This window comes from Pseudoliparis swirei, chromosome 23 (genome assembly GCF_029220125.1).
Source record: "Pseudoliparis swirei isolate HS2019 ecotype Mariana Trench chromosome 23, NWPU_hadal_v1, whole genome shotgun sequence".
NCBI lineage: Eukaryota > Metazoa > Chordata > Actinopteri > Perciformes > Liparidae > Pseudoliparis > Pseudoliparis swirei.
The window spans coordinates 7,216,863-7,242,786 of record NC_079410.1 but is presented as its reverse complement, the minus strand read 5'-3'; the positions used below and the strand labels follow the sequence as shown (position 1 = coordinate 7,242,786).

Sequence of the window (25,924 nt, the reverse complement as noted above, 5' to 3'; positions counted from 1 at the left end):
GCATTTTAAAATAAAGGACTGATATTTGTGAGATCATTTTTACTCAAGGGAACATGCTACGGCGCTCTCTCCGGGTGTAAACGGCCCAGATGGCTTTGATGGCTCATATCAACAGCCCTGTATCTTCATATTCCCAAAGCAACCCCCACATGACACCCCAGGGGACACGATCTGCAAGTCCACAGAGCACATGTAGACAGCTGCCTCCCCAGTGGAGGCTTTGAACGTTGCTCACTCACTTTCAGTTGAAACAGCCTGCCCAAGAACCAAGGAACAAGGCCTCAGAAAACAACCAGAACCTCCCATTCTACACCTTTCGGTTCGTCAGGTTTTGTCCATCTAACCCACAGGTGTCAAACACAAGGCCCGCGGGCCAAATCTGGCCCGCGATGGCTTGAAAGACACATTATCGCCTATTCTTAACCCTTGTGTTGCCTTCGGGTCATTTTGACCCGATTCAATATTAAACCCTCCTGTCGCCTTCGGGTCAATTTGATCCGATTCAATGTTTAATGTCGGTGTTCTTTCGGGAGTCAACAAACAAACATAAAGTACCTCACACTTAAACTTGGAAAACAATATTAATTCTAATAATTTCCTGGAGATTTTAATAGCTGGGGTCATATTGACACCAAGGGTAAAATATGTTAGTGAATATAAAGGTAACAGGAGGGTTAAACATTGAATCGGGTCATATTGACCCGAAGGCGACAGGAGGGTGAAACATTGAATCGGGTCAAATTGACCCGAAGGCAACACAAGGGTTAAATAAATGTAAGAAAAAATAAATCCTGTGCTTTTATTTTGAAGGATCTTTTGCCGTCTGTTCACTCTCCTTCCCGCTGCGTTCACACCAAAATGGAAGCTAACTCTCGCTTTGCTCGCCGGACTATTTCAGATCATTCGCTTCATTTGCGCAGAGGGGGCGTGGCCTATCGCCAAGAAAACAGTTCATTACCACCGTCATCCAGGGAAGAAATAACCACTACGTGTACATGTTGTGCAAGTCCCACAAACATCGGACCATCAAGCCCTCGTGTCTTGGTTCTTAATATTAATATTATTATACAGAGTTATTTAACAATATGCTCGGGAGTAGTTACAATAATATCGTGTTACAGTTACAACCGGCCACTTCAGGGCAGCCATGATGCCGTAAGGCCCACGGGGACATTTTCATTTGACACCCCTGATCTAACCGGATCACACTCGGGCGACTGTAGCTAAGTTGTAGAGCGGGTCCTTCAATCAGAAGATCGGCGGTTCGATCCTCAGATCCTCTTCTAGTCCATGTGGGAGAGACACGCAACACTCGATTTCTCCCAAATGCTGTGCACCTGGTGCGTGTGTGTGAATGGTTGTATTATCCTGATGGGCAGTGGCACCTGACACGGTGCTACCCCCTGAACGAATGGGTGAATGACATGTCGTGTAAAAGGGCTTCGAGTGGTCGGAAGAATAGAAAAGCTCTCTACAAGTGAAAGTCCGTTCACTCCACCCTCTGGGTCCCTCAGGAGAAGATGGAGGACGTGGGCTACATTTCCTCAGCAGCCACAGCGACCCAAATCCTGACGAACCAAATACATGGAAACTCTCGCAATTTCACTCTGATAATCCTGATTAATTTCATATTTGCATTTCCAAGTCATAATCAGTCCTCCTGTACGACATTATTCAAAAGGTCCGTGTGTTGTCGTGTCTCCACGAGTCCTGCAGACCTCTACGGTTTATATCTACACTTCCAATGTCAAATTAAACTCCGTTTTTTAAAGAATAAACAAAATGTGGCATTATTTGACACAACTTCAGTATCACCATGTTTGACTGACACCATGAGGAAATACAGTGGCCGTCGTATAAAAAGCATCACATGAATACATCTCATGAGTCCAGGAAGGTTCAAACATTGTAATTAATTATGTATATATTTTTCTTAAGTATATGGGGGATGTTTGTCAAACCTCCTTTACGACTGCAAGTCACTAAAGTCATCATTTTATTAACCCTGCAGTTCATCACATGGACCCGTGAACATGCTCGCTGTTAATAAAAGAGATACTGAAAAACTTATGAGCTCCGACAGGCGCTAATAGTGAGCTGGTGAGATGAAGGCAGATAGATGGAGATGGAGAGAGAGGAAGATGAAGTGAGTGAGGCCGGTGATTAAGGGATGGGAGGGATGCACAGCAGCCACTGAGGAACTAGTGTCTGTCTGTGTGAGAGCGGGGCGGAGGAAACGCTCAGAAACAAGAACCCACTGTCACGGTATCTTAGCAACCGTCTGTCTCCCAGGTGACAGGGACTGACATCACTTCCTGTTGGTGAGCGTGTATCTGTGTGTACACAGTGTCCAAGTGTTAGTTGAAAAAAAGGAGTAAAGTCAACCAATGCGAGAGTCACGCGGCTGAGCAGAGTTCACGCGCGTTCCTCTTCTCCGGCGCACATCGGTCACTAAACCCAGACGCGACAGGATTTTAATAATGCGTGCTTCGTGTTTTTTTGTGCATGCGAAAGCAGACCGTGGGCACGTATGTGGCGCCGGTGCCGTGTGCGCATGCGGTCAGCCCGATTGTACGTTTTGCCAAAAAGAAACCCGGCCAACTGATGCCATCTGGTAGGACTACTTGGCACGAGGGGACCCTCGATGGTTCCACGACATATTGGAGGAGTTAAAATTAACACAGTGACACTATTTGGCAGATAAATACACTGAACTATCTATTAGTGTCTATTTCAGTCTCTCCCTCACCCCGACACGCACACAGGGAGGGGAGGAGCTCAAAACCTCTTCAAAATGAAGACGACTTCTTCAATGATGTACACAAGCCATCATTTTATTGTCTCCTCGTAAAACAACGACATCAATAATAAAACCCCAAAAAAATGTATGGAAAAAAAAAGGATACAATCTCAATAAAAAATAAGAAATAAAGAAAACATTTCAGAAATAAAATTCTAAACATAAAACACATAGAAAAGTAGAGTTTCCAGAGGCATACTTGACCGTTTCCACTGGTTTGGCTTCATCCAGTGAGTAGCACGGAGGATTAGCGCGCTGTCGGTTTGACCACTTACATGAAAAACTAATGCTCGCATTGTCTGCCTCGAATTAACTTCGACTCAGTCCCGTTTATTAAAAAAAAAGAAGAAAAAAAGAAAAAGTGATTTGTTCCTTAATTATGTCGAACATTTGGAGCAATAAAGCAACGGAGCAGATGCGCGTGTCCAAACTGGCAAATGGCTGCTGAGAATCAACTGAAAGTCCAGTTCCTGACTCCATCAGATAAGATCCATGAGGATTTCATCCTCCATGACGCTGGAGACCTGGGTCATCCCTGGCGGAGGGACGGCGCCTCGCTGACCTCCAGTCATCAGCATCTGACCTGCAAACAGGTTAGGGACGTTTGGGAGGGGAGAGAGAGATTTAAATGAGGGATAGTCGTTACTATTTAAGAATTAATAGTTTCTATAGGGAATACTTTATCGCATCGAGTACTTTACTCACAAAATCACTCCCCCCCGCCTTAAATTCTTGACACAAATGTGTTTATCACATCCCTCCAGAGATTCACAAAACTAGCTCAGTCTCGAGTATTTGAAGTAAACGGGAGTCGCGTTGGATAAATCAGAATTACATTAGAGTTGTGATTGTCGTGTGTCGACTTTGTGAACGTAGGTTTTGATGTAGTTTGTTAAACGCCACCCCCATTTACTTTAATTCATCAACACTTCCCTGGTTTGGGATTCTTATCTCACTGTGGAGGTACGTTTCTTTACAGAATTCAAGGAAACACAAGATTAGTAATTCCATAACATAAGAGCATATTAGTTTTTTTCTCCCATGCAGCCATCGGCTTTAAATCACTGAGAGGGACCTGAGGTTTGATTGGCATGGGTAAACATCGGAGGACTTTACTGTATAGTGATTTTAAATGGATAAATGTACTGTACCGGCTCACAGCTCAGACACCGGGGACTTCTGAGTCAACAGTGAGAGATGTACTCCTGTACTATTGTTAGAAAGTCCAACAATGAGCAAAGAAAAACTAGAATAATGTAGATGTGGCTGTTTTTTTCTTTGAAGAACAACCTTGAACTGCAGAAAGCCTCTGTGTTGAGAGCTAGATGAAGTTTTTTTTAAATACACTATTTCTAATTGTTCTTTGAGGAAATGCTGTGCGAGTCACCTGTGAAAACACGAAGGGCAACCAATGACGGATAAGCTGCCCGGGAAAAACCAATGTGCACTCTCGCCGGCTGCAACTCATCTTCAGTGCGCGGCACCGCAGTCTGGTCATCAAACGGATATTAATCTTTTAGCAATAGATATCTTCAAAGTCTGCGCTTCAAATCAATAGATAAATGCACCAGAAGTTCTGCAAAAGCATTTCAATCAATGCAGAAAAATGAAGTTGGACAACCGTACATCGGGCAGCGTGCACACTGGGATGGAATATCTAACTCACGCCAGCCTGCAAGTTATATTAGATACAGATGGCTGCGTGGGAAATGGGATGAAAACACTCGAATAGATAACTGTATGCCGTCTGTAGTAATGTCAAACTGGCATGAAGTGTAGTAAATGAGATAAAAATAACTAGAATAATGCACTTCTACATTTAACTTTGGATGCCTGGTTGGCGGTTCAACCCCCGCCCTCGTCGATGTGTTCTTGAGCAAGACACTTGACCCCGAGTTGCTCCCTGAAGCTGCGTCTACGGTGTCTGAATGCAACAGGATTGTAAGTCGCTTTGGATGAAAGAGTCAGCTGAATTAAATTAAATGCCTGATCAATAACGTGATCAATTTATAGCAACGTGGGTTTTCGACATCGACCTGAAAATCCTCCAAACGGTACATTTCCAGACCTAAAATGTCAAGTCTGATAGGGTCACATGTTTCTGAACTCTTTTCACCATTGTGGGGGGGTGCTTGCTGACCTCCCAAGGGCTGCCTCCACTGGCCCTGCATCTGAGGCCCGCCTCCTGGTGCCGGATGGACCGACTGCTGCCCCAAACCCTGGTGGGACAACACGCCCGACATGTGAGACGCGCCCCCCTGCTGCACGGGCACAAGAGGCGGAGGAGACGCGTTAAGACATCCAAGAAGAGCGGTCACCGTACGAGACATCCACGACGGCCGAGTTCACTCTTACTGGCTGCTGCTGGCTGAGAAGAAGACTGCGAAGCTGTGGATTGGCTCCTGGGTTTGAGAGGCGGAGGATGGGACCCTGGGGCTGGGCTTGTCCGCTTTGCGCCACCTGGCTGGGTGGAGCGCTGCCGCCCGGCGACTGTTGATTGGCCGGTCCGGCTGCTCTCATCGGCACCTGAAGGACAGTTTAAGATGTCGTACATCTCATCCTTGTCATACGAGAAACCTATATGCGGTCTTCTCATTAAAAAAATTAATATAAAACATGAATCCAGATTCAGGGATCAAAACGTTTTGTAGATTTCGGCGACTCATCACTGGTCAAAACATGGGAGTGTTTAGTGAAGCTATTGTTTACGATGTTTTAGATAACATTAATGCCTTGAGAGGATAAAGAGGAAACGTTATACAGGTTGAGGTGAACCACGCTGTTGGTTTAGAGCTCCTCACCTCATGCACAAATGTCTGCATGCACGTTATCAATGAAATATGCGACGAGCGAAAACATTCACCGGCGACTGGTAAAGTCAACGCATGCTGGTAGGAAACTAAGTGGTCCTGATGCTGAGCAGCTGGATGGAGTAACAGTGTGTGTGTGTGTGTGTGAACAAGGCATCCTACTCTTATTTATGGTTATTTCTGATGTCATAATGAAAACAAGGGCAGATAAAGGTCATTGTACTGATACATCCGGTGTGTGCTAATCTACCTGCTTCAGTGAAACTTGTCATTTGTATACAGCTGTAACTGACTGATATCATATTGTAAAGCGCTTCACAATGAAATGCAGTTCCCGCGGACACCGTGTGTGCTCAGAGGCTCCCGACGGTCTCACCATATTGTTCTGCCTCTGCTGCTCCTCCATCACAGAGCCCTGACTAACAGGGGGCATGCCCACACCCACAGACTGGACACGGGGCCGATCGGAGAGGAGGAGTGGCGGAAGTGTGGGGGAAGAAAAAAAAAAGAAAGACAATGGAGGAGGGGGTTTTACCAGGAGGGCATGCAGAGATCAGCGAGGGCAGCAAAGGAGTCGACATCGGGCAGCGTGAAAAGGGAAACCGAGCAGTGGAAACCCGGGCAGCGGGTCCATTTACCTGCTGCTGGACGTTGCCATGGGAGACGGGACTGGGGCCGGGGGGCCTGTTGAGGAAGTTCTGGTTGGGGGCGACCTGAACCGGCTGCGTCGGCCCAGCACCACCCAACTGCTGCGTAGAAAAGCGGAGAGAGAGAGAGAGAGAGAGAAAGTGAAACAGAAGAAAGTTGATTTTTTTATCCCCCCCCCCCCCCAACGGTGCCATCTGGAACATTTCAAACACCTTTATTTATCGACTCAGTCTGCACACGCCTCACTCTCTCCTCTGCTTCACCTCCGTGCTCATCAACACCTTACAGTCGCCCAGAAGTTCAAATGCCGTGTATCATTTAAACTCCATCGCAAAACATAGCGTTTAAATTTTTTTTCTTTTGGGTTTATTTATTGCACCATCTTTGCCTGTGTATTGTACTTTGTGCTCTTTTAACTGTTGACATGTTTTGGCCCCTGTTATTGACAAAGTGTTTTAATTGACTACTGTACTGCACTGTGTGACACTTTGTCAGTGATAAGTGAACATGTAAATAAAACTTATTTATTTACATGTTCAGGTCTGAAGGTGCCTGTGAGCAAGACAACACAAGGTCACTGTGATCAGTTTATAGATCTATTCATTTCTATTCGTACAGTTTCTATGTGTAAATTGTCGCCTTCACTGTACATGTTTGTTTGAAAAAGATATTTTTATCTCACCGACACTGTTTAGATGAATAATTAAATACATAAATGCTCACAAGCCCATAAGTACATTAACAGCTTTACTAGCCACTGGAATTGTTCTTCCTCAAACTAAAGACTAAAGACATTCCTTCTTTAAGCTATTTCAGAGCGAGTGACTCGGGGCAGACTAAGTATTTCCATCTATTGTTTATAGATCATAGTTTTGTATCGTCATAACCCCCCCATCTGTATTTTTAGACGACACATTTCACACATGCGACGGGTGTTTAACACCCTCGTTGGGCTGAAACCAAATAGTCACTTTGTTCAAGAATATGCAGACGACGATAATTAAATAAAAACACGGACACAACGATACACCGGTGGGAGGCGTAAACTTTAAGCACTTTAAGCACCTCCCGCTGAGGTGTTTGACGAGACAGATTTCACAGTTTAAAACAAAACCGGAGCTGGATGACAAGGGAGGGAAGAAGAAGAAGAAGATCATCATCATCCTCCTCCTCCTCCTCCTCCTCCTCCTCCTCCTCCTCCTCCTCCTCCTCCTCCTCCTCCTCCTCCTCCTCCTCCTCCTCCTCCTCCTCCCCTCCTCCCCTCCTCCCCTCCTCCTCCTCAAAAATGCTGGATCACATTTTTGGGCCCGCGTCCTTTTAAGAGGGAGACGTATAAAATGTTATCTCGCTGTAAACAGAACAAACTGGTTCCTGAACGCCACTCGAGCGCTTTGCACGGAGAAACTCGAGCTACCGATCCAACTGGGAATTTTAATTAGGTTAAGATTGCCGTTGACACTCCCCATTAGCCATGCAGCACTGAATATGTGATAATACACAAGCGCCAGAAAAAAGAAGAAAAAAAATTCTTCATTCAGATTTCATGTCTTCTGCCTCCTTTAAAAGCCCCGGCGCTCTGACACACGTGGCTTCAAGTAACACACGGGGTCAAGCGCCGAAACAAATACATAACGTTAGGAGGCATCACCGTTGATGAGAGCAGACGGCGAGGACGAAATGTAATCGAACTCGTGTAAACCAAGAGGACCAGCCTCATTTTTATAAATGGAGGCTCGGTGCGTCTCTGGGACTGGATGCTGCGGCGTTCCATCCCTCCTCACTGGGTGCAATGAGCTGGAGTGGATCCCTGTGATGGAAAAGACAGCTAATCCAGAGGACACATTTTAAATCACCCTGTCTGCTGGGATGAGGATGAGCAGAGAGGGAAAGGGACATCTCCTCATGTCATGTGGACAAGGCAGCAACGTTTGTAACCCGTAATGAACTCCGAGACAAGAAGTGGTCTACCTTTAGCAGGCTAGGATAAGAGGCCTCGTTTCCTTTCCTTGCCCTGTCCCTAAAGACTAGCACACACACACACACACCGTTGCCACGCCATCACCTGTCCAAGCGCATCGCATTTCATGTTCAAATCTGGGCAGCCTAAAGTAACAAATATATAAATAAATTGTACACGAGTTGTTCTTAGTTTGAAATGGAATCTTTTTTTACATTGTCAAAAAAAAAAATCTAAATCAAATCGCTTGTTTTTCAACCAACAGTCTAAAACCTCAGAATGATCAGTTCACCACCAAATGTAATATTTAAGATTGAAAACAGCACCGCTTTCCAACATTAACGTTACATTTTTTCTGACTTAATTTTACATCGATCGACAGATCAACTCATCATTTCAGCGAAAACACTCCAAAACTTTTCAGTGGCAGAATACGGAAAGTGTCTCATACTCCAGTAAATGCGTCATGTATAAAATATCCCGATCATTACATTTATTAAAAACTATTTGCTCAGCTTTAAGATAGTTTTAGCTGCTGTAGAAACAGTTCATAACCAGGTGCCCTTAATAAACATGAACACGGTGGCTGCATGTTAACACATTGCAGAGACAATAACCTCGACACTAAACACTGCAGTGTTAAAGAGACAATTATATTTGAACCGATTCAATGTGAAGAATGCAAACTGTACATATTGGCCGTAGATTACGCTCACTGAACGGAGACCGTGACGTGGGAGAGCAACAGAAACGCAGCTCATGCTCGCCCCAGTAGCCTCGACGGGGGAAGGAGACGCCGCTGTGGAGATGCTGGACGCTCTAAATGAGACGTCAATAACAATGCACCTTGATGCTGAGAACAATGCGCCTCAATCCCCACCGGCGCTGCTCAATAATGCCCCCTCGTTATCACCTCCTTGCGGCCTCCCCCACTCCCCACTGACGCCTTCCTCTCCTCTCTCCTCCTCGCCACTCACCGCTCGGTGCTGCTGGACCTGCTTGTGGTTGGTGATGACTTGCCGGATGCCGTTGACGAAGCCGCTCTGGTCGTTGGGGATGAGGCCCATGAAGATTCTCTTCTTGGACGAGTAGAGCAGCATCAGCACCCGCACTTCGCAGGGAGCCGTCGTGTGAGGGAAGTGGACGCAGCCGGCCTGCAGGCAGGGTTCAAAGGGCGGTTGGAGGACCGTGACACGGGACACCCGACGGGAATCATGGGGGCGTGCTCGGGGGCCATAACTTACTCCGGAGCTCCTTTGCCCATTAAAACATATCATTTTGTGAATTGAATGCAAATAGTATTAACTTAACGCCCACTGTGGATTCACGGGGTCGTAAATCACAATCGGGAAAGGAGGCGGAGCTCAGCTGGCCTGAATACCGGTAATGCCTCGGCTCTTCCTCAATGCTATGACTTCGTTGACACTGCGGATACACCTCTATCAATATGCTTCTGGAACTGGAGCTGAACGACTAAAGAGGTTGTGGTCTGACCTGATGGCAGAGCATGTTTAAAAATCAGAGCATCAGGCTGGAAAGGGACTAACTGTACGGCCTGGAACCCCCTCTAGAGTCTCGACCACAACACTGCAGCACAGCCGCACGTTCAGTCCAACTACTGGACAGAAGTGGGACCTGCGCTCAGCTGACACTCATGGAAAATGTATCGAGGTACACTGAATGATGGATAAGATTGGGGACACGGAGGGAACACACACACACACCATTATTAATGTCAGGAGAATAGAGTGCTTGAGAACTCACAAAGCCGTTGGCCATAATGCGGTACAAGCCTTTCAGCGACTCCACGTCTTTGTTGGTGAAGAGAAACTGCACCATTCGAGAGTTCCTGAAGAGGTGACCTAAGGTTGTCTACGCAGACGGGACTTTAGTTATGCATCGTTCATAAACAACATATTCAAAAACAACAACAAAAAGAAAAAAAATAGCTAAACAAGCCCTCACCAGTAGTTGCTGTGGAATCAGTTGCATGATGAGCTTCTGTGGCCACTGGTCTGTGTTTCTGTGGGGAGACACAATGGCAGCGGTGAACTGTGTGCGCTCAGCTCGGGTCCGGAGTGATTGATCGTCTCACTCACAGGTTTTCCCCTTGGTTCACGTGCACTTGACACGGCAGAGAACGCGTTAGTTTGGTGGTTGAATCCATCGAAGAGGCTTTAGGCTTCTGCGGGAAAGGGGGGGGGGGGCAGTGAGGGGTGACACAGACGGAAGAGGAAAGTTAGACCGTGAGCCGGTGGAACACCTGGAGGATCTCGATGCAAACGGCTAACAATGCAACAACTGTGACGTGATCTTTCAAGATATCGCAAAACCAACATTTAAAGAAACAAAAGCCGTCCGAGCCGACACGCCGTCCATTCAACGAGGTCAACAGAGTGCATTCTAGAATGGAAAGTGAAGCATAAATCCTGATTGCGTTTCATAAAATAGTTGTGATGATAGTTTGAAAAGGTCCACCAGTGGTTCCACGCCGCGTCTACAGGAGCCGGTTGAGAGTAGATATGAACGACTCGCTCATTTTAACATTCAAATGCTTTGAGAAGAAATGGGATGGGTGGCGTGTTCTAACCGACTTGGATTCAACAGTCTTCTGCCAACATGCTGGAAAGGAGACTCCACATGATGCGCTCAGGTTCACGAGTCACGTTGGCCAACATTTGTACTTTCACAACTAATTAAATGGGGATAACAATTTCCTACTCGTTGACCCTTCTTTGTAAATTTGGCAAACGCTTAGAGCTGCAGAGGCACTGCCTGATTATGGAGTGCATGGGTTGCTGTGGTGATACTCACTACACTTTACTCTGCCTAATCCTTCCACATGACCTTGGGGAGGAGTTGGAGAATGCTGCTGAGGAAAAGAACGCGTGGCGGGCAGCTCGGCTCACCCCGTTGCCACCGTGAACCCTACCAGGACACGCAATTATTTATTTTTCTAAACGGATGGATGGATGGATGGCTCTTTGGGAGATCTGCAGATAACCTGTGCCTTAGTATAATGTCAGGAGTGAAACGGCATAAAGAACCACTTTCTAAGTGCATCAATGCTGCAATCCCACTGGGAAAACCGCCAGCACACTTCATCTGCAGAGCATCAATGAAGAGATCGATGACCGATCAATCACACATTAGTCCGGCCTACTGTAGTCCCTGGGCGGTCCGCTGTGAACGCATTGTGCTGGGCGCTCTCTGCAGAATGATGGGTTATCCATGTCAGGGACGCCGAGATGCCAACAGTAACAAAACAATCATCTTCAGAACCCATCTACCCACATTAGTGGCGGATTAAAGAAATAATGGGAGGAGAGCCCTTCTGGAAATGTAGCCCACATTTTAGACAAATGCAGCTTTTGGGAATTAACAAATGGAAACCGAGCCAAAAAAACCGGGGAGAACCATATTGATAACGCTTGTACTGAAGGAGCAGCTCCAGCCAAGTGTGCTGGCATCCCCTTGTGAGAGTTGCCATCAACAGCCATTTCTTCACTACGACTTTCAGTGTCTGCGGTGTAATTCTCAACATTACAGATTACGCCACCGCAGAATCACTTACAGGCCTGAACGCCTAATGAGCGAGCCGGAGGAGGAAGTTGCGGATTAAGAGAAACACTTCGAGCTCCCGATCTGCACTCCGGTCGCTCGCAGGCGAGATTCAGGAGTTTCCCGAGCTTTCCGATCTCACGCCGGTCCATTTAACGTGAATCATTTGACCGACGCAGCAGGGAGGATGACACTTTAGTCGACGGAGGCGGTTGATCCGAGTCCATCCACGAACAAACACTGGAAGGCCTCGTGAGTGTTGCGTTAAAGCCATCAACGTCCGCTTTCCCAGCGCCGCAACCGCAAACTCGTTTCACTGCGGACGAAAGCTCTCGCAGTGAGAAATATGTGCAATGAATCACACGTTACGACAATCGATGAGATGTCGTTATTAGGACTCACACCAGTGATATCAGGGTCATACACATGTTGACCAATGGGCTTCCAGGACTTTAAAGCAAATTTCTATGATCAAACATAATGTGTACTCTCGGTACCTTAGATGACACACATGAATGAGACAGTAGTTTGATTAAAATAATTATTTCTAATTCTTTTAATCAAACTGTGCAAATGAACATATGAGTATTACAAATTTACACGACTTTTCCAACACTTTTGGGATTTAATTTTTTTCATAGACTTTTCCAGGCCTAGAAATAACCATTTTTTAATTCCAGGACTTTTCCAGTTTGTCCATGACAGTACGGACCCTGTGATTGGTCCTAGACCCAAGTCCAGTTCTCAGACTACAACGTTAACTAAAACAACGAGTCATTGGTTTTCTTACTCAGGGTTGAACCATTCAATAAATAGCATGTCATATGTTGGATATAAATATAAAGGTGTGCCAGCAGCTAGTTAGCTTAGCATCTAAACTGTAACAAAAGGTGGGAAACGGCTCACTCTGCTCAAAGGGAACAAAATGCAGCGACCGAGACTTCTTCCGAGCGCACTGATAAAAACATCGTCTCTCGTTCCTGAAGTCGTGATGTCACGGTGAGCTTGCCAGGCAGCCTGCTAAAAATTCAAGCTGGCCAAGAAAAAATCCGCAAGATAACTACACAGAATCCCCCACAAAAACACATCTTGTTGTTTTTACAACAGAAAAATAAAGAAATAATTTTTGAATTTGTACATCAAATAAAAAATATATTACATGTTGGTAACTTTAGAGGTGCTTGTATGATTTTGTTGAGACTGTGGGTCAGTGGTTAGCAGGTCCGTCTTTCAATCCCCACCCTAGTTGACCCCTAAGTCGCTTTAAATAAAGGCGTCAGCTAAATGACATGGAAATTAAAGTTGTGTTTCCAGAGAAAATGCTGACATCAGCCAACAAGCTGCAGCTTCATATTTACAGTACAGAGATGAGATTGGTATCAATCTTTCTCCCAGCACTCTTAGCAAGAAGTCAAATAAACAGAGTTTATATTAAATGTTGAACCATTCCCTTTTCTGACATTTGCCCCCTTGAACTGGCGGACTAAAGTCTGGCAGCACTGAGTTACGACGGCTTCAGCTCAGCCAGAAGAACTTTAGCAGAGTTGTAACACTCGAACCACTTAATGTCCAGTTGTCAGTACAGTCGGTGACTAAAGTTCAGGGATGGATCCGATTACGCCTTTCTCTTAGATCTTTATAATATTGCATTATTTCACAGCTGTATTCTCAAGGCACCAACTACTCAGAACCAAACCTTTTCTAAGGCATTACCTCTTGCCACTCCAGGACGCCGGTCCACGCGACAATCTTATTCGCCACGCCTTGCTGAAGCCCAATTGGATTTACAACGCTCGGAGATCCAGACACACTGGGCTGTTAGGACAATAGAAGAGGGGAGGGAGTTGGTTAACAGTTTGTCAATTCAAAAGGAAACAAAAGACACCGACTAGACTAAATAGATGAATAGAAAGCATGTAATTCTGTACAGCTGATGATTATGAAATATTACATATGGCATATTTTAGACAGTTTATTTGATACCAACATGAGATTCACGTGTATGATGTAGTAGTAAAAGAATTACTGAATGAACTGTAAAAGAGTGAAGAAACGACACTGAATGAACCCACAATGATTTTCTCTGGAAAAAGGGACATCTTGAGGTTCTGATCCGATAATAGTACTAACATTTAAAATGTATTTTGATATTAGACTGCAGTAGAGTGTTAGCCTGCAAACTCCGCTCTTGGCTGCTGGCAGTACAGCATTGAGTCGTGGGCCTCTGATATGCAACAGGGCCACTTACATTTGAAAGTATGAATAAGATTTAAACATTGATAGTGTTTACAAGGGGTTGGGAATACCAAATCAAGTCTTCAGCTGAGTGCTTTGAGTTGTTTAAACAGAATGTTGGCGATGATTCACTGAAACACAATTCAATACAAGGCTCATAGCAAACCTCTCACATGTCAGGCTCTGGTCACCAATCTGCGTCGCGAAGAGTTTGAAGGTTCATTCAGAACGATGGCATACAAATCTAATAATCAACATTTGAATGTTGCGCAGCTTTTTTTCCTCTAGTATTTTTCTTCATTCTGTTAAAAGCAGCTATTTCTGCACAGTTGCAGGGAAACATTAAGAGAAACAAATATTATTAGTTTTATAGTAGTTGTAGAATTAAATTCTAGTTGCGCAGGATTGTTTTTGACTTGTGCGATACAAATATTTTCAATAACGCCAGAGCAAAAGTTAGTGTAAATCAAAAAAGATAGATGTAATTATTTAAAAAATTCACAATATGTTTTCACTTCTATAGTTTATATGTTTAATTTGATCACTCACTGCAGTCAAAAACTGTTCCCTTCTGAATACGTGAAATTATAATATTATTTAGGTGGAGGCACAATGCCTCTTCCTGCACTGTGATGTCATTTATCTCCATTATGTTTGTGTATTTTCTTTTTTACTACAAACTTGCCGATCCCACATTGTGAAGTTCTGTGCGCAGTCACCTGCTTTTTTAATCCGCCCTAAAGTCGCATCTTTATTCAATTAAAGTTGAGTTTTCGTAATGATCAAAAAAACTATTCCAAATGTTTTTCCTTTTGTATGTACGGCTATTTATCTATCTATTCACGTTTCAGACATTACATTAAATTGTCATTTACTCTGCGTTTGGTCAGATGCTTATCTTTTAGTTTTTTTCCCACCAGACTCAGCACACCTCGTTTACAGCAACAAAAGCAAACAATTATTTTTGACATTTCAGCACAGTGTCATTTGATGAGTTGGAGTAAAAATATTTAGAGCAAGACAAGCTGAATATGTGCATAATAATCTAATTTGAATTGACTGCAAGAGATGCAACCAGACCTTGGTTGGGATCTTAAGCTGTAACTATAGCACCCCCTCGAGGCAATTAGTATTATTTATTTGAAATATGAGAATGCAGTAAAGAGGTGCCACAGTTCCCACAATAACTCTTGTCCACTCTTTTCATTGGCCTGTAATCTGGGGCTTCATAAACAAAATGTTTTGGGCAAAAACATCAATGTGTAAATTTACACAGACAATTAAATAAAAAGGCAGCAATGCATGCATTTCTCAGAATATTTATCCTACATTATTAAAGTTGGACTAGTGTTAAATGAGAAGATTAATACCCCTTTTATATTCTTTCATGAAATTTTAAGCTACAGCCAGCTAAATTAATTTAGCTTAGCACAAAGCCTGAACGCAGGGTGAAACAGCTGGCCTCCCAGCACCTCTAAAGCTCACTGATTAAATCTCACAATGGTGATGGGCTTTTTAAGACCCTGTAGTGGAAAACACCCATAAAAAGCAAAACAATAAAACTGATGGTATTATATAACTTACCATGATGGGCTGTGCTGAAGGCACTGTGGGCTGACTCACAGTGGTTGGCTGCGGAGGTGGTATCTGCGGCTGCTGGATTGGTACTGGCTGCACTGGGGGTAGGACTGGCTGATTGGGAGGAACTTGTTGCAGCGGTATCACGGGCTGTGACGACGTCGTGACGGTCGCGATGTTGGGCTGGTTGAGCTTCACTCCGGCGACTGATGGGAGAGTTGGCTGACTGGTGAACGGAGGACCCTGAGTGACTATTCCCGGGACTGGAGGAGGCAGCGGGAAACACAACAATGTAAAAAAAAAAAAAAGCCACAGTCACACGTACAGCATGAAGACTGAAACAACTAAAAGCTTCAGAAAAGGCCCACAGCGTCTCCTGGTAACTCACAGCGACTCTTCTGGTTGCTGGCTGCCTCCACGGCCATCTGCGCCGCCAGCTGAGCGGCAGTCAATGGGGCCGTATTCTGTCAGCAGGCGGATGAGAGGAAGACAATGCTAGGTGATCGTTTGAGGGAAGGAACGTAGACACCAGCGTCTGAAACGGAGCCAAAAGACTTACGTTTTGTGGCTGCGTGCCCATTACCTGAAACGGGTGGGCTGTGCTGATGGGTGGGGGGGGTTGTGAAGGAACACCAAGAGGCTGATTGACAGGCAGTGGCTGAGGAGGGAGGACGGGCTTGAGCGGCCCAGGTCCTCCAACTGAGGAAACTGGAGACAGACGGCGGGATGAGCTTCAGAGTTTTCACACAGTTCTGAGATGGGAACTTCAGAATGCTCCCGATGTCGGCGTAAAATGGGGCTTTGCATCATGTGACGGAGACAAAGACAAATTTATATATATATATATTGTATATATATGTATATTTTATTACATTGTTTTCTATTATGTGACAATAAACTTGAAACTTGGAAACAAAGGAACTCCGGCCTCGTCACGGAAAGGTTTAGGAGCGACCCTTAAGAATAGCTCATGTCTTTAATTACTATTGCTGAAGCTACCACCAATTAAAGAATGACTTCACGTGAAGCATCACATCAGCTTCTGCTGCAGTCGACACACGTGAGATACAACCGTATTAGTCCGGAGGATATTACAGGAAACAATAATCAAAACACACTGGAGGTTGGAGGAAAGTCTGCTACTCCTAGGGGGGTACCTCAGGGAAAATGCATTATTAAAAAAAAGCAACTTTTTATGATGCATGGACGGAGACACCAACATTACACCAGCTATTATAAATCAGGGACATTTTCGTAAGGATTAATACAGATGGCCCCGTCACACATGCGTGTTAAATGTGGTTTCTCACCAGGCAGCATTATGCCTCTGACGAGCACCATGTGGAAGGGGTCCTGACTGTAGTCCACATGGGGTTCAACCGCCCCGCCTACCGGAGACGCACGCTCAAACAAAGACCGCAGAGCCGGCAGTTTCCGAGGAGCCACGACAGAGAAGTGAATTCCTCTCTAAGAAAGATGAACATGAAATGTATTCAATGACCATCCTGCGTTTTACCTCATCCAATAAAGTGCACCGAACACAAACATCACCCATACTACAAAACTCGTAACAATACTGAGGCATATTAAGAATGTCTGAAGCGAGTAATGGAGACAAAAGAAGTGGACTCACGTCTCTGATGATTTTGACCAAGTTGTCTGCTGTGCAGCCGGTGTAGCTGATGCTCTCCACGGCAGGAAGCAGGTACGGAGGAGAGTTGCACAGAAGCACACACACCTTGTGGGTTTGACCTCTGGCAAATGGAGAACAAAGAGAAGGCACAAACTATTTTGTCACTAAACACCTGCATTCAAGGGAGGGATTTGGAGGATATTCCCATGATCAGAGTTGTTTATGGTCGTCTTGCCCTTAGGTCGCCATCAAACAGAGAAGACGCAATAAATCCCCACCATATTTTTCCATAAACAAAGTTCTGTTACCTTGATCGCATACACAGATTTCAATACTTTGTAAATATGATTCCCTGTGGAGCCCTTTGACTGATTGGCATCTCAGGCTTACAAAGACCAAGCCCCTCCCCCAAATAGTTTAGTAGACAGAAATCCTCAGGAATAGAAAGACAGGTTCTCCCAGGTGTTCAGTGTGCCACGATCAAACAACTTTAGATCTTAAATATTCATGATGCACTTATCCAGTTCACCATTAAATGTGGCACATATTCTTATGTTTATTCTGTATGCAATCAATATAATTTAGGAAAGAAGATCATAAATAAGGGATATCTGTGACGACACCCATTAGACGGTGGTACTGGATCAATAAATGGTAGAAGGACAATGTCTCTGTTTTTTTGTTTATCATTTACATTTCACTTCATCCTGTTCATATTAACCTTGAGAAGTCTCGAAGGAGGGAATTATGTCGTGGGTTTATTTGCAATGATCAATAACACTATTCATTCATAGAAAACATATATCAACGTTCACTGATCATAAAACAAGGAAGATAATATATTTATAGATGGTATTGATCTCCAAAGAGTGTGCAGTCCTTGGTGAACTGGATTTGAGTGACAGAAGTTGAAACCCCCGAATAACCCATTAAAAAGGGAGGTAACAGGAATTGCTACAGGAGGAATATCTAGTGTGTGAATACATAAGCCAGTGTGATGTGTGTCGAACTCAGTTGTGTACTTTGACATGAAGAAACTTGTGCAAAGAAAGACCGACCCTGGAAGCGTCTTCCACTTCATGACCAAACGAGAAACGCTTCCAACGTTAATACATGAAGCGTTGAACACTTTTTAACGGAGCGATGATTGCTTATGATCCTTCCATTGGTGGGCAGAGAGTATACTTTGAAAATGTGCGGACTGTTCCATGGAATTAGTGAGCAGTGTGAAACAAAAAGGCCGCCTTACATTTGCTCTCTCATCTTCTTAAAGTCATCAAAGAGCTGCAAGGCCACCGACAGCCCCTCAGCAATGAGACTACAGCTTTCTGCTCCACCGCCCATGAACCTGTGTGGAAGAAAAATAGGGGCATATGGAAGTTCTGCTAAATCATTTATATCTTGTTATGCGGAAATATAGCAATGTGAAACCGACAAACGGAGTAAATTTAGTTATAATCATGTAAATCATTTGAATTACTTACTGGATGCTGTCGATCCACGACACAAACTCAAAGGCAGAGCTCGTTGGTGCGTGACACTGGACGTAGGACTCAGGCGCGCAGTCTACTGTGTTGAACACCACGAGGCCGTACTGTGTCCCTCCATACTAGAAGGACAAAGGAAACACAGGAATATGTATATTAGCAATATTAACAGACGTGTTTTAGGATCCATCTTCTGAAACCATTGACAAAGAATGTGAAACACTCACGTCTCCACCGAAATCTGTTTCTGCTGGGGGCCCTCCATTAAAATATCTATGGTAAATAAAATGAAAAAGTAAGACGGATGCATTTATAACAAAACATGAATAATGAAGGAATAACTTGGCAAAGGAGGGGCGCCGTAATGCTCTTACTCAATGGCTGGCAGTATATAATGTTTCCTTAGAGATTCAAAGTAGGGTCCAAGGTTTGCCGTCCCTTCAATGACAAATACCACATCGGACACCAGCTTCGTGGACGGCTCCATGAATGCCGAATCTGCCACCCTGAAGAGAGGACAGATTGAACATGTTTGTGCAAGTCGAAATGAGAGATCTCCATAGCACAGAAGAACATCTACTATGATGGTGTTTCAACCGCAACCACTAGGTACTGCATTTATGTCCTGAATTTAAAGATTCAAAAGTAGCACAACAACGAGGAGAGGTGAGCAGCACTACTTTACAAGCGTACCAACAGTCATACGATTGCAATTAATCCATTCATAGTAGTGAAATAATGACATGCATTCTAGTGAAAAAATTACATGAATTATATTGCAATGATTGCATTCATAATAGCACATAAAAGATATTACACAAGTGAAACTATTACATTCATATGAGTGAAATAATTAGTCACACATACTAGTGAAACTATATATTCATACGAGAGCAATAATTGCATTCATACTAGTGAAATAATGGCATTCATCACCTTTTAAAACTAGAACGGGCACTCGGTAGAGCGCATACCTTCGCCGCAGCCACTTTTTTGGTACCTTTTCATGACCTTGACCCGATCGATCCCAAAATCTAATCAAATGGGCCGCGGATAATAACCAATCATCCCACCAAATTGCATGCGATTCCGTTTAATACTTTTTCAGTTAAGCGAATAACACGCAAACAAATAAACACAGCGATCAAAACGTAACCTTCCGCATTCTCGAATGCGAAGGCAATAATATATTATATTATGCGTTTTACTTATTATTTGTTTTTGTGTGTTTTTTTTAACTAGCAATGATCAGGAGTATCGAAGTGATAAGTAGCTCCCCTTGCTGGCTGTCATGGAAACGTTAATCCGGGCAACCGCATCGCTTAAAACGCGCTCCGAGTTGAGCATCTCCGAACTCCTCAGTGAAGCTCGTGTTGGCCCCACTGGAGTAAGTTAGCTAGCCGGAGGGAGCAGCTTGATTTGAGGCAGTCTGACTGTAGTAAACGGTCTGCGCGAGAGTCGTGGGGTCCGATGCGCCTCCATCACTGTGACGTAGCGGAGACACGCTCGGTGCACAAAGTGTGAAGCCGGCCGGCGGTGTAACAACGTGAAGCAAACTGACCGAAGCGCCCCGAGAGAAGCCGAAAGGCGACGAGGCGACGCTCGAATGCGGCACAACGGGTCGCGAGCGAGGCGGCAATATAGATAGTGTTGCCATAGAAACGTTAAAAGCCAGAGAGAACTACGCGCTGTGAACGCGCACGGGCCCTCGGAAGTGGAGGTTATTGTCACAGAGCGATGGGAGCTTCGGTTCTCTCCAGCGGCCTGAAGTCGCCCGCCATCCCGCTAGAAAGTGACACGCACTGACCTGGCGGTTTCGCGGCTGCCAGTCGACACGTGGGATCACTCAGCCAAGTAGAAACTATAACGGGAAACAAGTTTGAAACTAGCTCCCACCACACAGGATGCTAACGTGAGCCATTTGTTGTATTTAAGACGGAAGTGACAACAAAACGACCCGCCCACAAGATGTGACGTAGCGATTAGCTTCTTCTTCTTCGTTTCTATTTTGTGCATACAACACGTTCTGCGGCGAGGTGCTGCCTCCCACTGTTAACAGCCCTGAATCAATGTGGTTGTGTGTGTTTTTCTCTTTTCTTTATTATTTAATTTTCTTAAATTGAATATGTTCTTCTTTGGTATTGTATTGTATTTTAAATATTGAGCATTTTCATATTGAAAAGTGTTATGTTTACTGTTACAAACAAATGTCCCCATGGGGATGAATATATCTATGACTTATCTATCTATCTATCTATATATATATATATATGTATATATCTATATTACATTGCATGCTCTGAATGAATAGCACCAAATAAAGGCAATGGCAAACAGAAGATAGTGAAACAATGAGAGTTGAAAGAGGCCTAAAGATGTCTGGACGGTCCACAACGTCGCAGCAAAATAGAAATGAAGTTGGTCCCATCCATACTATGACACACAAGAAGCCATGGTGCAGAGATCTGAGCATCTAGACTTGTTTTCTGAATTACTTGTCTGATTGACTTCATTTATAGAGGGACCTTTGAGGACAATGAATAGTAAAGTCTACTATGGATAAAAGCTTTTCAAACTTTTTTTGTTTGACAATTTATATATAATACATTGAAAAATTATTTGTATGTGTAGTTGTGGTAATGTTGAGTCTCTTATGTACCTGTCTCTATGAGTCACATGTTGTAGGTGAATGCAATGAATAGCTAATATTCCTTAGCTAAATGGATATAGCTTTCTATCTTGTGCATCCATTGAATTTCAATGTATTCTATTCCTGTGGCTGCACATGGAGCTATCTGCTTGTATACTAAAAAACAAAAGAATATTATAGATGCTCACATTTGGAGTAAATGAAGCTCGGAGGCAGGAGGTCATCTCTGATTGTTATCTTGGATCGTCACTCTTTTAAAGTGCTCTGCCGGCGGCAGAAAGGTCAGCTGTTATCGCATCTGCATTGTCACCATCTAATGGCCATCATGAGACAGAGCCAGGGACTCGTTTTAAGGTTAAAACTGAGAATCTAGACAATATATTTAATATCCTGACAGGCGAATAACTTGTTACGGTGTGTGGCGCGGAGGACCCAAACGCAGCCAGAGTTTCTTGAAAAAAACCAGCTTTATTTTTCAAGAAAGGAACACGTACGAACAACACACAGGAACAAAAAGGACGATCCGACAACAGACAACAGAAGGACACAGATTAAATACACAGGGGAACGAGACACAGGTGGGGACACAGGTGGAAACAATTAGGGCGTGGCTGGAAACAATCAGGAAAGAAACAGACAAGCACAGGGAGGGAAGAGCAGGGAAACAGGAAACGAGACAGGGACTTCAACATAAAACAGGAAACACTCAAATCCTAACATAACTAGTATTACACAATTAGCCAGTGCCTTAAACAGAGAACAATGACAGAGACGTGATCATCAGGTTTGCTCTTAACAAGCTCAAGCTCATGTCCAGTTGTGTCTTATTAAATTAACACGTTTGAGTTTTGAATCATAAACACGGAACACATCTGGACAGCAGCAGAGTTGATGCCGCTCAAAGACGTGCTGAACCACAGCCCTCTGAAACATGACCGCATGCTTTTTGCAGTGAGCCCGAAAGTGAGGTGACATTAAAGAAACATGCACCATTCAAGGATCAGCCTCGTCTGGAGATCCCCGGGATGCTGTTGATCTACATCTCCAGAAGATGTCAGCAAATATCTACGGTTAGTAGACTGGTCTTTATCAGAGAGGCAGAGTTACAGATCGTAACTTCAAGGGCCTTCGGTTGTGTATATACTTATATTTAGATTGGGTAAAGTTACATCAGAGCTCTCGGGACAATAGCACGGATACACTGTTGTTTCTTTCCTAAGAAACTGTATCCAACCAATATCTTGATGGCATCTAAATGGACATAGGCCTACGATGTTGTTGATTTTCTATTTGAAACCCTGAACCTGGTTTTCAGGTTTAGATGCTGTGTGAGTCTTCCTCTATTATAGCTTTTCCATTTCAGCTCTTCACCCCTCAGCACTCTCCAAAACCACCGCCGCTGAAAATAGAATCAGCGTAATGACTCCATCAGCATGGTAACCCGCTGTCAGATCACCGCAACGCACCAGCGGTTCACCTGTAGTCCTGAGGCTAACTTCCCCTTAGGAAAGAGTAGTCCACTGATTTAATCCAACTCTGTATGGAGCCAATCCTTGTGTTTTAGCGGGTGGTCCTGCCAGGAGATATAAATCCAACTGAAATCCGTTCAACACTGTACAGAGCCACACAAAACAGTGTATTTTTGTTCCTTATGGTTTTCAGCAGGTGGGGTCGTGAACTCCATCTGCCAATTACTGCCCACGAACAGAATCCTTAGTGCCGTGAACTGAGACAGATTTCTTCTCTTTGTACTCCTGGACAATATCAAGTTGTGCTTGAGACAATGTCCAACGCAGAATCCCCCAAATGCTTCATATATATTGTTTTTATCATTTCGTTTCTTATTCCCCCCTCCTTTCTTTACTCATTTTCTCCTTCTATACCTCCTCCCATCTGCAGCTCAGCTCAGTATCATCTTACATTGTTACAACTTAAACATTTCCCCACAATAGGTTAGTGACAAAGTATGAATCTCAAAACAAAAAGAACTAGAACGGGCACTCGGTAGAGCGCATACCTTCGCATATCACAAGATTGGGCATTGAATTATGAACATTTTGGCATTAGTTGCATGCCAAGTGGATAAAAGTTGACCGCGCTATGGTAAAAGGAAGATTTTGACTTTACTTTTGACTGACCTTGATTTTGATTGATCCAAATCTAATCAAATGGCCCCCCGGATAAAGCAATCATCCCAGAAAGAGGAAGTGGCTCCACTCGGCGGCTGGTGCAACCTGGCCCCCCCTGAGCCGACCTGTGAAATCTTCCGATCGGCCCCCACCTGGTTCCCTTCACGAATCACAGAAGTTCGCTCAAGACATGTTATTCTTATGGTTAGTAAATCTGTTAAACACACAGGGCAAAGTTACAAATACAATGTCAAGATACACTTATTGATTATACTCTATTCTCAGATCCTTCCGGGGTCTTATAATCCAGGAACTTGGGCCTTCTGTTTCGGCCAGCTTCTCTGGGATCTCAATTCTTGAGCAGACGTCTCGTCCCCTGTGGCCCTGCCAGCTAGTCAGCTCAGCAGCGTGTTGAGCAAGGGGCTTCAGAGCTCATCAAACTCACAACCTCCCACAGAAACAATGCCCCTCATCACTTTAACCCACAATTCTAGGGAGTGCAAGAAGCTGTGGGCTCAAGCGGCTTTTACAGCCAGGCGTCGGTAAGCAGGGCCGAAGAAAACATTCTCCGAGGGAAGGTTTATGCCCCCCTGGATGCACAGATTAAACCCCACACAACGCAGAGCGTTTTTATTTCTGACGGCGCTATGTGGGCAAATTAAACTGACAGAATGTGTCTGTGTGAGAATGTGTATGCGTCGGCACCCTTGATGCTTTATGCTGCTCTGAGGGATACACAGTGTGTCTCGCTGCTTTGAACCTACACACACACAGTGTCAGCGGTTGCCAAGCAATTACAGAGAGCCTGCTCTCTGGAAGCGCCTTTTAGAAAACCACACAATGTTTAAGTTTTTTTGTTGTCCATTTGGTTGATTTTTTTGTTGGGGTCGGAGAATGACATAATGAAATATGAATGAGAAATACGGGGGCTGCTTCGATGTCTGCGAGGTCCAGGTGGTGCGGTAAAGGCAATCCGTCTCCTGACTGTGGTATCCAGCTGGGACGCTGAGGGCCAGATGGTCTGCCCACAACAGGTAATCACAGCCAGCATGCTGATACACTGACATCCACACAAATGGGCAACCAGAAGGACCCAGAGCGGTGGGGATGCTGTGAGAGCACCTTCCCCTGCCGGTCTCTGGGGCTCTCATCCAGAATGGCACCGGTTCTGTAAAGTAGCAGTCTTGAGTTTTAGAAAAGGGGCTCAAATATGAATTTCACCTTCCAATCCTAATTTAAGGCCATGATAGCATAGGTTAAATATCAAAGGATGTTTCAAATGAGTTTCTGTTTGTTAGGTGAATATCATTAAGTTCATCCACGAAGAAAATCTATTTCTAGTGAAGGTCAGCTCCTGTAATAAAACACTGCTCCCCTGCAGAGGCAAACTACTTTAATACTCCCGCTGTTTGAGGTTTCCACTTGCTTGCTCTCATTGAATTAATTATTTCGAAAGGGTTTGGGTATTATTTATGGTGTTTGAAAAGAAATGTGAAAAACTGTATACGTGGCGTAATAAGTTCTCGCGTGAAAAGGTCAGGGTCCCTTTCCGCGGCGCTTTTTTACAATGAGAAAACAAAAGTTTGGAGTTTCAGTCACGAAAATGTTTTCACAACGTGTTGGTAATGTCATCGTATGAGTGCATTTTAAACACGTTCCCTAAAGATGTACATTCAGATGGCAGACGTCAATACGACGTCAGTATCACCCAAAGCAGTTGCATTTGGGATGCGAGGGAAATCATAATGACTATGGATAATAATCAGATATATTAGCAATAAGAGCTAACGCCTTGCTGTCACTGTCATCTTAATTTAGATAAATCCCTCCAGTGTGATGCAGACACCTCCCCCAGTCTCTAACTCGCTCCCCCTCCCTCTCTCTGCCTCTTTCAGCTCACTGAACTGAGTGAAATGTCTTTCCGACTAAATGATTTTTTTCCTGCACGGTGGGAACGTTGCCATGGAGACAGCAGCCCCTCCACCCACCCCCGGGCCCCTCCTTCCACTTTTCTCTCAAAAGTCGACAGCGTTAACTGGTGCCTTGTCACGTGTGCATGTCCATGTGCATGTGCGTGTGTGTGTGTGTGTGTGTTTCGCTCTTTCTTGAACTGTTATCACTGTCAGTATGCTGCCGGTGCCCCGTGATGAGTGTGTCTATATACAGAGCTATCCTCCTCCACCTCCTGTCTCCACTTCCACCCTGCATGTGTAGCTATCCCACTCTCTTCTCCAGGTTTTCCCACATGTGTCATCCTCCTCCTCCTCCTCCACACTGCCATCCTCCCGCTCTTCATCCTCCTTCATTTGTTTAATCCTCTCTTACTCCTCCTTCTCTGTCATTCCCTTGCACATCTGATCTCTCGTCTCCCTCCTCATTCTGTTAAAGTGCCGGAGCATGCAGGTCACGACTGGTTTGAATCTTTTGCTTTGGCGA

The 25,924-nt window shown here is 44.5% G+C and overlaps 1 protein-coding gene across 10 annotated transcripts; it reads right to left on the bottom strand.

The window, feature by feature from the left end:
- Positions 1–2,813: 2,813 nt before the first annotated feature.
- On the bottom strand, positions 2,814–20,638 carry med25 (mediator complex subunit 25). 10 transcript variants are annotated; one of them, XM_056407153.1, is made up of 20 exons: positions 20,517–20,638; positions 19,084–19,215; positions 18,937–18,982; positions 18,707–18,831; positions 18,472–18,570; positions 17,223–17,343; positions 16,900–17,056; positions 16,149–16,297; positions 15,978–16,053; positions 15,596–15,852; positions 13,490–13,591; positions 10,315–10,400; positions 10,181–10,238; positions 9,980–10,087; positions 9,193–9,369; positions 6,249–6,359; positions 5,987–6,058; positions 5,156–5,326; positions 4,917–5,019; positions 2,814–3,383 (listed from the first exon to the last, which is right to left on the bottom strand). In XM_056407153.1, exons 2-20 carry the CDS (start codon positions 19,194–19,196, stop codon positions 3,280–3,282), a joined length of 2,235 nt encoding a protein of 744 aa, XP_056263128.1. In that variant the 5' UTR covers positions 19,197–19,215; positions 20,517–20,638; the 3' UTR covers positions 2,814–3,279. The 10 variants fall into 10 exon arrangements, with proteins under 10 accessions (XP_056263128.1, XP_056263125.1, XP_056263122.1 ...); XM_056407150.1 differs by having other exon boundaries at positions 4,941–5,061; positions 20,517–20,637; XM_056407147.1 differs by having other exon boundaries at positions 4,917–5,061; positions 10,315–10,397; positions 20,517–20,637.
- Positions 20,639–25,924: the final 5,286 nt, after the last annotated feature.

Coding starts and splice junctions, on each gene's coding strand:
- med25 (XM_056407146.1), bottom strand. CDS start 19,196: ATGGAGCCGTCCACGAAGCTGGTGTCCGATGTGGTATTTGTCATTGAA. Junction 18,832..18,936: donor AAACAGATTTCGGTGGAGAC/GTGAGTGTTTCA, acceptor TTGTCCTTCTAG/TATGGAGGGACACAGTACGG. Junction 13,592..15,595: donor CTTCAGCACAGCCCATCATG/GTAAGTTATATA, acceptor TTGTCCTAACAG/CCCAGTGTGTCTGGATCTCC.